General features: G+C 42.8%; 1 protein-coding gene across 1 annotated transcript in view; it reads right to left on the bottom strand.

Moving 5' to 3' along the window:
* The window catches only part of ATP9B (ATPase phospholipid transporting 9B (putative)), a 182,855-nt gene extending 171,279 nt beyond the window's left edge, over positions 1-11,576 (bottom strand). The window contains 1 exon segment of the mRNA XM_075745250.1: positions 11,424-11,576. Coding sequence (XP_075601365.1) covers positions 11,424-11,518 — 95 coding nt within the window. The 5' untranslated portion in view covers positions 11,519-11,576.
* Positions 11,577-13,671: the final 2,095 nt, after the last annotated feature.

The following is a 13,671-nucleotide window of genomic DNA, read 5'->3' as shown; positions in this document are numbered from 1 at the left end:
CTTCACGGCCTTCTCCAACGTGAGTCTCCTCCACGGGGTGCAGACCTTCACGAGCAAACTGCTCCAGCGTGGGTCCCCCCATGGGGTCACAAGTCCTGTCAGCAAACCTGCTCTGGCGTGGGCTCCTTTCTCCATGGGTCCCCAGGTCCTGCCAGGAGCTTGCTCCAGCGCGGGCTTCCCACGGGGTCACAGCCTCCTTCAGGTGTCTCCACCTGCTCCGGTGTGGGGTCCTCCACGGGCTGCGGGTGGAATCTCTACACCCCCTCATCCTTCCTCCATGGGCTGCAGGGGGACAGCCTGCTTCACCATGGTCTTCACCACGGGCTGCAGGGGAATCTTGCTCCGGCGCCTGGAGCGCCTCCTCCCCCCTCCTTCTGCACTGACCTTGGTGTCTGCAGATGTTCTTACATCTTCTCACTCCTCTCTCCAGCTTCAAAAGCGCTCTCTAACTGTTTTTTCTCTTTCTTAAATATGTTATCACAGAGGCGCTGATTGGCTTGGCCTTGGCCAGCGGCGGGTCCGTCTTGGAGCCGGCTGGCATTGGCTCTATCAGACACAGGGGAAGCTTCTAGCAGCTTCTCACAGAAGCCACCCCTGTAGCCCCCCCGCTACCAACCAACACAAGCACCTGAGTAGAAAAGCTGAGCTTTTACTGGCAGCTGAGCTACCATCGCTTGCCACTATGACTATGTCCCATCCCACCAAGCACTGGTCATTAGGCTCAGTGGCTGCTACCAGCCACAGGACTCCCTTTGCTTCTGGTCATGGGTAGAGGAAAGGCTGAGCAGCACAACCTCTCTCAGCCATATCCTGCTCTACTTCCAGTAACTCCCCCAAGAGTTAACCTAGGTGAAGGTGAACATCTTCCCAGCCTGAGGATAAAGAAGGAAACTGCTGAATTGTAGAGATGCAGTAGGAGGAACAACGCAGAAAGGGACAGGCATATTTATATATAAGAGCAAGAATTATTTCTTAATGGACAAACCACCAAAGCAGTAACTGCTGTAGGCTGCCGGTATCATTGACATAACTGTCCTGTGACAAAGACAAAAATCCCAGGAAACTCTGCACAGCAGCAAGGAAAACTTAAGAAATGTACGTTCATCCATAACCATGCTTACAAGTATACAATGTATTTTCAAATAACTGCTCCTCTTACTCAAATATCCAGCATCTCCATAAAATAGATTGCTTTGCTAGAAGCTAGCTGAGAAAAATTACGTTACAAATACTTATATTTTTCAACTATTCTTCTGCATTTCTGAAGATTGGAAGTTACTTTTCCCCCTCTAATTTCAAACACCTCTATGCTTTACACAGCAGTAAATTCAGTTAAACTACAGAGCAATCATGTTGTTCCTAGATTACAACAGAAGGGGAAAATGGAAAAAAATCTTCTACAGGTAAGTGCATGAAATTTAAAGAATTTCCTTTAACCTCTTCCTCCAAACCACAAAAAAGCTATTTCAGAAGTTTGTAGAACTGATTAGAGCTTGCCACTATTTGTCCCTATTTAGCTTTAGTTGTGCCTCTAATGCAAGTGCACCCCTAACCTAAGTACTACTTGGGAAGTCCCTGAATCCAAGTACTGGCCTAAAAAAAAGTACATGCACACAAAATAATCTTATTACAAGTTTATATGCATTATCAGGGACAGGAGTGTCAGATATATCTATACTGAAAACAACACTAACCATAGTATTCCAACAATTACAACCAAAAAAACCCCACAAAAACACCCACAACATTTGGGGAGCTTTTAAGGAAGCTGAAAATTTGTAGAGCTGAACATTTATATCCAGTTTGAATAGTTAACTTCGCTTTTGTGTCCTTGCATAACAAGATCTTTCAACACCTATTACAACACTCCCATCATACTGCATGTTTATCCACTGGAGAACAAAATAGAAGGAAAAAGAACTTCTTCTGTATGCAGGAAAGTTTATTATGGAGGGTGTCAAGGAGATGAATAATACTTACTGCAATAAGACCAAACTGACCTCAGCCTTTTAGAAATGATGCAGAGAGATACTCTGGAAAAAACACAGGGCAGCATTTTTGATCAACTACTACAATAAAATAAAATAAATTTTAAAAAGCTGGCCTCTTCAGCCATGCAGAACTAAGAGAAAACCCTTATATCTGTTGAGATAAGGGTCTAAAAGCAGACTACATAGTTATTACTAGCAGCTCCTTTTCACCAGTAGCTTATCAAAAATTGCTTAAGTCACAGATACTAAAACTACAGGTTCCACTAGACACTTAAATAAAGCAAACATTCTGAATGCTATTTGCTTTCTCTTTCTCCCAGCTCACACTTCCTTACCAGAGCTGTATACAGATGAAGCAAATTCAAAAGATCTCCACAATGAAGCCTCCATGAAAAAGGCACCCTTCCTTACGCCCCTTTGCTTACCTTACAAAGGGCTACCCATATCCTAATAGAACATCTTTTTTTCAATCCATGACAAGATGGGTGAGTCTCTGTATTTAACAAATAGGTACCAGAAATACCTAAATACACAGCAGGACCTGAGGAAACATCTACATTCACCAGAACCCTATTTTTAATTAGTAGGGTACATCATTGATCACAACAACGGGACCATTTTATCACTGTCACTGGGTATTGTTATTGACATTGTAGCCCAATCAATTGTTTTCTCCCCCTGTTCTCAGCAATCCAAATGCCTGCCCAAGCAACACCAATCACTGTATGTAGATACTACAGATAGAAACCAGGAAGGCATGCAAATATAGGGGGAAAATAATGGCTTAAACATGAACAAACTTAAGAAATACATTTACAAAGTTCACTTTACTGCACATGTAGTCATGTGCTCCTTGCAAAAGATAACGTCATCTGCAATACCAATTTGAAGCTCTAATGATTAAAATGCTTCAGATCAGGATAATTACTCTAAGAATAATCATGCGAAAGATTCTGGCTGTCTATAAATCTATCTTCATGTGAAAGAGCAATACTAGTGCACAAAAAAAACCATAAGAACAACTTCTTCCAAATACATAGTTCTAAGTAATGCCAAGTCAAAGAACTGCACTTAATTACTAAAATCACTTACAGTTCCTATGTCATCAAAATTTATGTCTGCAGAAAAAGTATTACAAACTACTTCTCAGGTATGATACCAAAAAAAGTGTCATTGTACATTAAAGTATTTCACAGTTGCTATTGTGAGCAGCTCTATAGGTGCGTACTATGGTTATCTGCATCACTAAATCAAAGATTGCTCTGAAAAGCAAAAGCCACAGAAACTAACCTAACAATGACAACACACACTGCATAAAAGCTCTGAAAACATTAACATATGTCAAGGCTATTTTTCAAAAGTTATATATCAAACTACTTTGACCTTTTTCCCAGGCAAAAATCTCAGAATCTATACCTATCCTAAATCAGGTGCCAGACCTAACAAACAGTATTAACCAAGGAAAAAGTCTTCATCAAACAAAGCAACAAGCAGTCCAGGAATGTGAATATGTGAACAACAGGCATAGAACATAAATTGAGAAGAAAGTTAAAAAAAAATCACTGCTAACTTTTTTCTAAGAACTAGTGGTACTTCCTAACTTGAGTCTTGAAAACACAGATCCAACTACCGTTATACAAATACAACATCCCAAGTACAAAACTGTCACACAAACAACCCTGTTGGAAAATTCAGAATTAAGAAATGTCATTTCAGATTCAGCTTAAAAATTACTCAGTGACATAGTTCCAAACAACAACGGTGAATCTCTGTGCAAAGCCACAATTCAGGAAAGGCTAATGACAAAGGGCAGTACGTCCTGCAAGATGGTGACATCAATTTTTTTAATGACAAGAAGATAAGTTTTGCTTTGCAGAAGAGACAAACACTTTCAATTTCAGGTGAAGTCAGTAAAAAAAAAAGGGGGGGGCCATGATTCTCCTGTAAAAAAAGAAAAAAAAACCCAAAACATACAGGATTGCTCTATTTTGTAAGAATGGCATAACAGTACAAGCAGTTCTCCTAACTACAATTCTACAGAGAATTCTTTGCACCACATTTGATCCTTTCCCCCTTATGCTAAAAGATAAGACAGAGGTATATTTGAATGAACATTTGACTATATCAGCATAACATACAGCTGTGTATTTTAATACTTCTCATTTCCAATACATTTCAACATCTATATATTAGTAGCTGTAACATAACAAACGCACTTACCAGGAATATCACTTTTGGTTGTTCAGAGTTCATGATACTTCTAGCAAGTATTAGCTGAACCTGTAACATTTGTAATTTCTGGTACTGTGATAACAACCAGCACATCTCACTTGGTTGTGACCACCACCAAAGAAAATTTCTGTCCAATAGAGAAGTGGGTTAGACTAATCTGTAATGGTGCATCCACTTAGTTGCCAGTTCTGTATGTGTGTCACAGAGGGGAGTGAAAAAAATCCAAACAAACCTAATACAAGACAGGGGCTCCAATTTAAACAAAGCATGATAGGAACCAGGATGATGTTACGAGCTTTCTCCATGAGAAAACAAGAATGTGCCAGTATACATGCAGACAATTAACGAGCAGTACCCACTCCTGCATGCTCCCACAGCTGCTTAACTTTTAGGAGTTTCTGTGACCATATGCTGAGTAGTAGGATGAATAGCATTAAGAATGCTATTTCTAAAAAAAAAAAAAAAAAAAAAAAGTAACATAAACAATTACAGTTTATGTTCCTGGACTAAACAATTTATCACCTATGGTCAAACAGATTTTTGAAGAAGTTACTGTCACTTTGCAACAGCAGTTTTAAAACATAAGTGTTCAAAAGTAAATTCAGTTCCGCCTACAGAATGCTTTATCACAGAAGCTATATTACAACTCAAATTAATGTCAATAATATCGATATTGGTTATAAAGAAAGCAGAGTCCTTCAGATTCATCAATCATTTTCAAATTCTTTTTCAGGATGAAATATGTAAAGCCATTCCATTAACACACATGTGGGGAAGAAGAGATTAAAATGAAACCCATAAAACTCTGCCTAAATATTGTAAGAACTTTCATTCTAAGTAGTACTTCATTCAGAAGTACCCAGGGAAAGAGGTTTATAGAAACTAGCAACATTTTAGAAAAACTGTACGAAATACCAAGTATCACTACATACAGTCCATGGAAGAGGTAAACTCTACAGATACATATCGATGTTTGGGGGAGGGGTTTAACAGTTCTGTACATTTTGCAAGGCTTTTCAAACACACAGTCACAGCAAAATAAGTTATGAGTGTTCTGTAAACACCATCCTACAAGAGATCTTGGGTCCTATTAGCTCTGATCATTACCTGGTCTCAATAAATAACATTATTTAGGGAAGTTTTTATTCTTAATTAATACACGTAAAATCAAAAACCTGGCATATAATTTGCCACTGGAATATGAAGAATAACATCTGAACAATAAAAACAACATCATAGTTCAGAACTAGAACACGCACTTCTAAAACAACTGAAAGTAGGCACCAAGTATCAAAGTATTTTAACAAAGCTCACTTCAGATAAGGTCAGAAATTAATTACAGAAATACTGTATGTGCATCTAGTATCATCTGTTGACATTTATATGTGTATTTTTTGGTGGTTTACTGTGAAACCTGGCCAAACACCTTGAGAAATCATAACCAGGACTACAAGACTGCTTGGAACAGCTTTCATTTAAATGAGAAACATTAGAACAGTACGACTACATTAAATCATCTTACTTCGTATGTCATTTGAAAATTTGTTTCACATTTGTAAGTATCAGGGAAGCATGTGAATTCTGAGGGAACTTTGAGTTCTGCAGACTTCCACTCCATTTTAGCTGGAATAGATTTTTTTTTTTTCTATTATACATACTTCACGTGAAATATGCTACAACCCACCAGTTGTTAAGCAACGAGCATCTTGTGTTTACCCGGACAAAGGACACATCCTATTATCTTGTTCTTTCTTCCTTCTTGTGTAATTTTCCTCTTTTGCTAATTACATAGAAGAATGAGAATTCAAAAATAACAGTATAGCCAGTTGTCTTAAAACAGAGTTACTCTATCAGTGAACAAACTGCAGAGACAAGCAACAGCAGCTGACCTGTTCCACAAGTTGCCCTACTGCAACGGCCCAATATATCTAGCGTGGTCATTCATAAGTATACTACCATGGCTTGTGCTATGCATAATCATGCCAGAGGATTCCTTCCAGTGAGTGAGTGTTATTCATGACATCACACACATACCTTTGTGAATACATAAATTCAGTTGCACTCCAGGTAATATTGGACAGAGCTAGTAAGACCTGATTTTTTGGTACCAGCTCAGGAGTGCCAACACCTCATGCCTTAGCACTATTAGGCCAAACACAAGCATACGCTGACAGCACTAAGTACAGGACATCTGAACAAACTGGGTATTTTGCTTATGCATAAATGAGAGTTGACTACTGTTTAACTCCTTATCAGCTTCAAAACTCCATCAGGCTTCTTGTTTTCCTTCCATCAACCTCACATGACAACACAGTCACAGCACAGTTAACTTCCTTCGTGTGTTTGGCTGTTGGTTACTCTAGGGCTGACAATGACAAATACAAGTCCAACATATAAGAACAAGGATGTTAAGTCTCACTGCACATTTAAGGTGATCCTGGATGCTCTCTGGTCCTCTTTTCCCTTCACAATGTGAACAAAAAGCAGCAACTATTTTTCCTGTAGATAACAGACACTCTGTGCTGAAGGATAAACTGCTGAATCAATCACCTCTTTTCCCCCAAGCTTTGTAAAACTATTCAAGATGAATACATTAATCAACACCAGGTTTTCTGAATAACTTGAAGATGAAAAACCTTTTATTTCAAGACAGATTTCCCAAGTTTCTAACAGTAGCACACAAACAGTTCTCTGTCCATCTGAGGTACGGGAAGATGGCAGAAGATATAAAACCTGCATTTCTACTGCAAAAGTAGTAAGTTGCACTTAAACATCAGAAATGAAAACAGAACAGGATGGATATGTTCACTGAACCATAGACAGCATTTAATACGTATCTTATTATTTTTAACAGGTCTTAACATATACAAAGTAAATATAAATACATTAATATTGTCATGTTTGTATAGGAAGTACATCCCACAACATTTCATTGTTCTTAACTGGCTACAATTGTACACTTCTGTGTAAAAATCTTAGGTGTATATCACCACAATTTCTTTAGGCGTGTGGGAAAAACATATTCCAGCTTAAGATATGTGCCATCAATCTGTCAAAATAATCTCAAAAGCACAAAGCACATTAAGAACAAACACTGAATGAGAAAGCCTTTGTCCTCACTGCAAAGCAAGCTACCCCAACACTGGCAAAGACTCCTATAGACCACTTAGCTCAAGCAAAAGAAGTCATCCTACAAATTAACTCTGAGGCCACTAAAGGTTAGCAACTGATGAGTTGTATTAACTGATGTTGCACAGTAGCAGGGCAAACAAATTGAGTTAAAAACACTCCCACACTGAAGTTAAGGATCTGTGTATAAGACTTCCAAAAGACTGTAAATTCTTCACTGAAGAAAAAAATCACAGCAAGTCAAAGACTCTTGAGGGTCCAGAAACCACAGTAGTGGATTAACCCTGAGATACCAACTCTATTGTATTTTAAATCAGTGTTTGTTTCTAGACATCTTGTGAGGTATGAATTACACCCTTTTAGGCAAAATCCATGTATATGCATGTGATAACCTTCTGCATGTAAGAGACCTCAGTGACTTCACTTCAACAATCAAAAGTATCTACAACATCAGCACCTTTTCTGCAGTTTCCACAGGAATGCAAGGCTTCTTCAACGTCAGTGCTGAAGATAGAGATTAGAAAAACAGGATGAACCATTCATAAAGACACAGGAGCTGTAGTTCAATTAAGAGTTTAGAGTCATAAGACTTACGAGTTGACTATCTGCATTGCCGTACTTCCTCCTTGACTTTACGCATTAAACCTGTGGTAGAATCTACACAAGCATTCCCATGCTTATTTTACAGGTCCATAGAACACCTTCCAAAGTACACAACAGGTGCTCTCAGAAATCCAGGGCATGGTTTTCTTGAAGGAGAATGACCAACCTACTCAACTCACCTTAAGAAAAATATAAAGAATTAAAGTGAGTGAAGAGGTTGGTATATATATTCTAATTATCAGAGCTCAAAAGAGCAACTTATTTAATCAAGTAATCAAAATAAAGAAACATAATAAATATGCCTGTCAACTTTTAAAGGTTTTATAAACCTACAAGTAGTTGAACAAAAGTAATGAAAATCATAGATAACCATTTGTGTGGAGTAAAGTTATTTAACTTATATAACTTATTATAGCACATCACCTGCACTTGAGAAACACGTTGACTATGAAAGACCGTAACTCTGGAAGATGCAATCTAAACTAGAAGGAATTTAATCCACAAGCTTTGGAGGGTGATGTTGATCAAACAGTATAGAGGGGATGTATTGGGTCTGGCTGAGATGGAGTTAATTCTCCCCACAGCAGCCCTCATGGTGCTGTGCTGTGTATTGGTAGCTAGCAAACTGTTGATAACACACCAGTCTTTTGGCTACTCCTGAGCAGTGCCAGCACACATCAAGACTGTGGAGAAGGTGTCCGCTTGGCTTCAGAACTTTGAAGAAAACCTCTGTACCTCCTCCTCCCTACAGGCCAGCACGTCGGCTGTCAGAGGCACCCCAAGAAATCAGTCATCTCCTGCTCCGGTCAGAGGGAAAGGGAGCCCCAGGCACATGCCACGTGGTACGCTCTGGTTTTTCCTGCGTGACCAAGGGGAGGACATGAGGAAGTGGGACAGTGAACCCACCTTTAAGTTGGAAGCCCATGTTCGTGAACTAAGAGGGAAGACAGCTGTTAAGAAGGGGACACCCAAGAAGGCCGTCAGTGTAGTTGCTACAGAGACACGAGAAGGCAAACAGCGATCTCCCAGATGTAAAACTAAAATCACCTCCCTTGATCCTGGTGAGGGGACATCTGGTCTGCCATCGCGAGGGTCAGACAGTGAATACTCTGACCAGGAACAGGAATAGAGGGTCCCTGCCTTTGGCCAGGAGGAGGAAAGGGATGACCGGGTATACTGGACTGTGTGGATTCGATGGCCTGGCACATCAGACCCACAGAAGTATAAGGCTTTGGTAGACACTGGTGCACAGTGTACACTGATACCATCAGGGTATAGGGGCACAGAACCCATCCGGATCTCTGGAGTGACAGGGGGATGCCAAGAACTGTCCGTATTGGAGGCTGAGGTGAGCTTAACAGGAAGCAGCTCGTGCAGTAGCTCTTGGACCTGTTCGGACAGGACCAGCTGTACAAAATGTACTCTACACTGCAGCTGGGGAGCATGGCCTCACCTGGAGCCTCTGGCAGAAAACAGCAGTGGAAGACGACCAATTGGCAGCGCAGCAGTAAACCCATCTGGGCTGCTGCATTGTGGCAGGACATCGCTGCCCACGTAGAAAACATGGCTGTGAAGGTACGTCACGTGGATGCTCACATACCCAAAAGCCATGCCACTGAAGAACATCAAAACAATGAACAGGTAGACGAGGCTGCCAAAATTGAAGTAGCTCAAGTGGACCTGGACTGGGAGCGTAAGGGTGAGCTATTTGTAGCTCGATGGGCCCATGAAACATCAGGACATCTAGGGAGAGATGCAACATATAGATGGGCTCGTGATCGAGGGGCGGACCTGACCATGGAGGCCATCACACAAGTTACTCATGAATGTGAAATATGTGCTGCAATCAAGCGAGCAACACGAGTAAAATCTCCCTGGAATAGAGGGCGGTGGCTGGGTTTTCGATATGGTAACAAATTGATAGTTCCTTGCTAGATCCTACAGCTTGCCAAATCTGCCTACAAAGCCAGGTATAAACAGTTTGTATAAATAACTGTAATTACTACCTGCAAACATACCTTCAATAAACCTGTATACCTACCTAATTTATGAACTCAACCCATCATATCTATAGCATTTTTCAAGTCACCAAAATACTCCTGGGTAACCTACAATAGAACCACCTGATAACTTTCATGGTCTGGACTAAGTTTTTGCCTACATAAATCTCTTTCCCTTTTTCTTCCGAAGAACAACACCTACTGTGAAGCTTACAGATTCCAGCAAGAGCTTCCCCTGCTTCAATTCATAATCATCCCTATTCCTCAGAGATGGTAACATTGTCCTACCTCAAAACAAAGGACAAACCTATCACAAATTGTCAGACATTCAAGTATTAGCGAGATAGGGAAAACTACTACTATGGCAGACCATCCTACAAGCTTGCAAATGTTCATAAAAACCATTTTTATCTAGTTCAAGAACCAAGACAACATAATTTAAGCCTAATCTATTTTGCACAGTTTTACGGACAGTTATTCCATTCAGACAGAGAAGCAAATACATTTTATTTATGGTGAAACTGATTTATCACTGTGTTTGAATTAGAACAACAGCACCAACTATTCCATTTTTTAGAAAGTCCGTTTACTTCAGATCCAACAACTGCTTCCTCCAGACCTTGTGTCCACAAGCAGTGTTCTACAAAATCCAAGAGAAGAGAAAAAACCCCTCAAACAACTAACTATAATCATATCCTTCACTGTAAGAGTGCTGTCCAATGGACACACCAGAATTGCGGAGCAAAGTTTCTCCTTGCTCACAATGATAGCACGCCTAGAAATTATTCAGAATGGGAAGCAAAGAAACATTTTCAATCTTTGCCTGAAAACTTAATTTGATAGCAGACCCTTAAACTAGCTTCTTCAAATTGCTTAACCCCCATTTCAAGAAATTCGGAGTTATTTTAATTCTGACATTCATGAACGCTTTCAGCACTAATACACAGTACCTCACAGCGTATTTACTAGCAACGCCCAAATAAGCCACCCAACGTGGGCATCCCGCTCGGAAGTAAACTACTGGCAAGGGACGCGAGTTGAAGTGGAGTTGCAGGCGGCGCCCCGCGGGGCCGGGGGAGCGAAGGCCGCACCTCTGGGCGCGGGGCTACCGCCAGGACCGGCAGGGCCGAGGGCGCCCTGCGCATCCTCCCGCGGGGCCCAGCGGCACCACCCGCCGCCACCACCGCCTGTCCCGGCCCCGTGCCCCGCCGCCGGGCGAAGGGAAGAGCGGGGCGCGCTCCCTCACAGGGGTGGGCCAAGAGGGGCGGCCTGGGAGAGCCAGCGGCTACCGAAACCTCCTCTCGGCCTACAGGGGGGCCGTCACCCCTCCCCGCCCTCCCTACGGACCGGACGGGCGGTCCTGTAGCCCTACAGAGCAGCGGGGCTGGACGAGGGACACACACTGCCCCGCCCGCCGCTAGAGATTAAGGGGGGGGCCGAGGGGGGAAGGTGCCGCCCCTACTCGTACCTGTTGTGCCTCTGCGCCGTGGCGGCGCTGGTGTAATAGGCCGCTCTCCGATGGGTGCTGCGCGGTACCGGGTGCAGCGGGATCTGGTCCGCCATCTTGGGGGCGACCCCCTCCGCCTCGCGCCAGTCCGCTTCCCCCCCTCCCCCTCCTCCTCTTGTCGCCCCGCCCCGGCACCGCTTCGCCTCGCCCCCGCCGCCCGCGAGGTGCGGCCGGGACCCCTGACGTCACGGCCACCGCCAACTGGCGCCAGGAGGAAAGAGGCACCAGCGGGGCGGGGCCTCGGGATAAACAAGGAGGCGGGGCTTCGCGCTGGGGGTGGTTCCGGAGCGCGCGAGGCCCGCCGCGGTTTGGGGGGCGGGCAGGGCAGGGGCTGTGCCCGGTGGAGGGGGGGGCGGTTGGGAGGTGGCCTGGGGTGCCTGCGGCGTGCGGCGGGGTGGGCTTCCCCCAGCCTTCGTTAAAGTTGGTCAGGTTTAATTTTCAGCTTCTGAAGTACCAGATGGATGAGCCATGAAGAGCAAGAGCCAGAGGCTGTGCGGTTGGGATCCGCGCGGGCCTAATGGCACAGGGGACATTTCAGAGGAACCCAGGAGTTCAGGGGTTGAACAGAAATTGCAGCAGACAAACCCAAAAGTGGTCATCCTCGGTTGGCCTGCGGACGCCTGCTATTTTTTAAGTTGATCTAGGTAGGCTCCCCTTTAATCTCTTGGATGGCAAGGACTAGCTGTCACCTGTGTTGGATGTCAGTGAATACTTGCGTGATCACAAAGAGCAAATAAAAGTGCTGTTCATTGACAATGTTTCTTGCCATTAAACAGAGACAGTTTTTGTGAGCCAGAGGTATTGCCACAGGGAAATGGGCATTCTGCAAGTCAGGGAAAATGAACCAGCCTATGGGATGTCGCAGGGAAAGATCAATACACAAGTCACCACAGAACAAAATCTGGTTTGGAAGATAGATGTGTTCATAGACCAACTGTAGGATGCTATCCCTTGATAATCCTCTGAAATTCAATGCTGTGGGGACCAAAAGGACTAGCAGCATCACAAATACGGAAGACTTTCTGCAAAAGGAGAAGAAAGGAAAATGTATTTCTTTCTCAATGCCTATTCAAGGTAGAAGAAACATCCAATAAAAAATTAAAAAAGAACTGTGTCACAGTTAACCCCAGCCAGCAGCTAAGCCCCACGCAGCCACTCGCTCACTCCTCCCCAGTAGGATGGAGGAGAGAATCAGAAGAGTAAAAGTGAAAAAAATTGTGGATTGAAATAGACAGTTTAATAGGTAAAGTAAAAGTTGTTTTCCCCAGCAAAACAAACCAAGGAATTCATTCACCGCTTCCCATGGGCAGGCAGGTGTTCAACCATCTCCAGGAAAGCAGGGCTCTGTCATGCATGACGGTTACTTGGGAAGACAAATGCCATAACTCAGAACATACTCCTCTTCCTTCTTCTGCCCCTAGCTTTATATGCTGAACATGACACCATATGGTATGGAATATCCCTTTGGTCAGTTGGGGTCAGCTGTCCCGGCTGTGTCCCCTCCCAACTCCTTGTGCACCCCCAGCCTGCTCGCTGGTGGGGTGGAGTGAGAAGCAGAAAAGGCCTTGGCTCTGTGTATGCACTGCTCAACAACAACAAAAACACCCCTGTGTTTCCAGCACCAATCCAAAACATAGCCCCATACTAGCTATTACGAAGAAAATTAACCCTATCCTAGCCAAAACCAGCACAGTCTATCAGGAAAATTTTTCATTCAAATAATTTTCCACGTAGAGAAGATAGCAAAATATGTCCATAGTGCAGAACACCAGATTAAATGAAAGACATGTGGCAAAAGCTTTTCTTGATAATTTTTGCCTCTCTTCAATAATGTAAGTTGCTGGGGTCACCTTTCCAGCAGAAAATTTCAGATTTCTTAGTAATAGTAGAGTAGGAAGCCAGGTTTCACTGTCTAGTTGTACACCAGTCATTTTGCAAAATGCCTTAAACTTTCTAATTTCAAAATATGATGGAATGAAAAAAGATTTCACAAATGACAAAAATCTTCAGTTATTTTACAGAATGTCTGGGCTTACACAAGATGATAACAAGACCAAGGTCTTTGGCAATTAATTGCTGATTATGCAAATTACTCAAGCCAAAGGTGCCAGTAGGATGCCACCTTCAATTTTCTAGAACATAGGCTTTTTTACTTTTGTTCTTCTGAAGATACTGTATGGCAGAAAGATACTCATGGTACAGGCGAAAC

Source organism: Balearica regulorum, chromosome 2 (genome assembly GCF_011004875.1).
Source record: "Balearica regulorum gibbericeps isolate bBalReg1 chromosome 2, bBalReg1.pri, whole genome shotgun sequence".
NCBI lineage: Eukaryota > Metazoa > Chordata > Aves > Gruiformes > Gruidae > Balearica > Balearica regulorum.
Note: the sequence above shows the minus strand (reverse complement) of the source record. Positions and strands in the feature narration are given on the sequence as shown.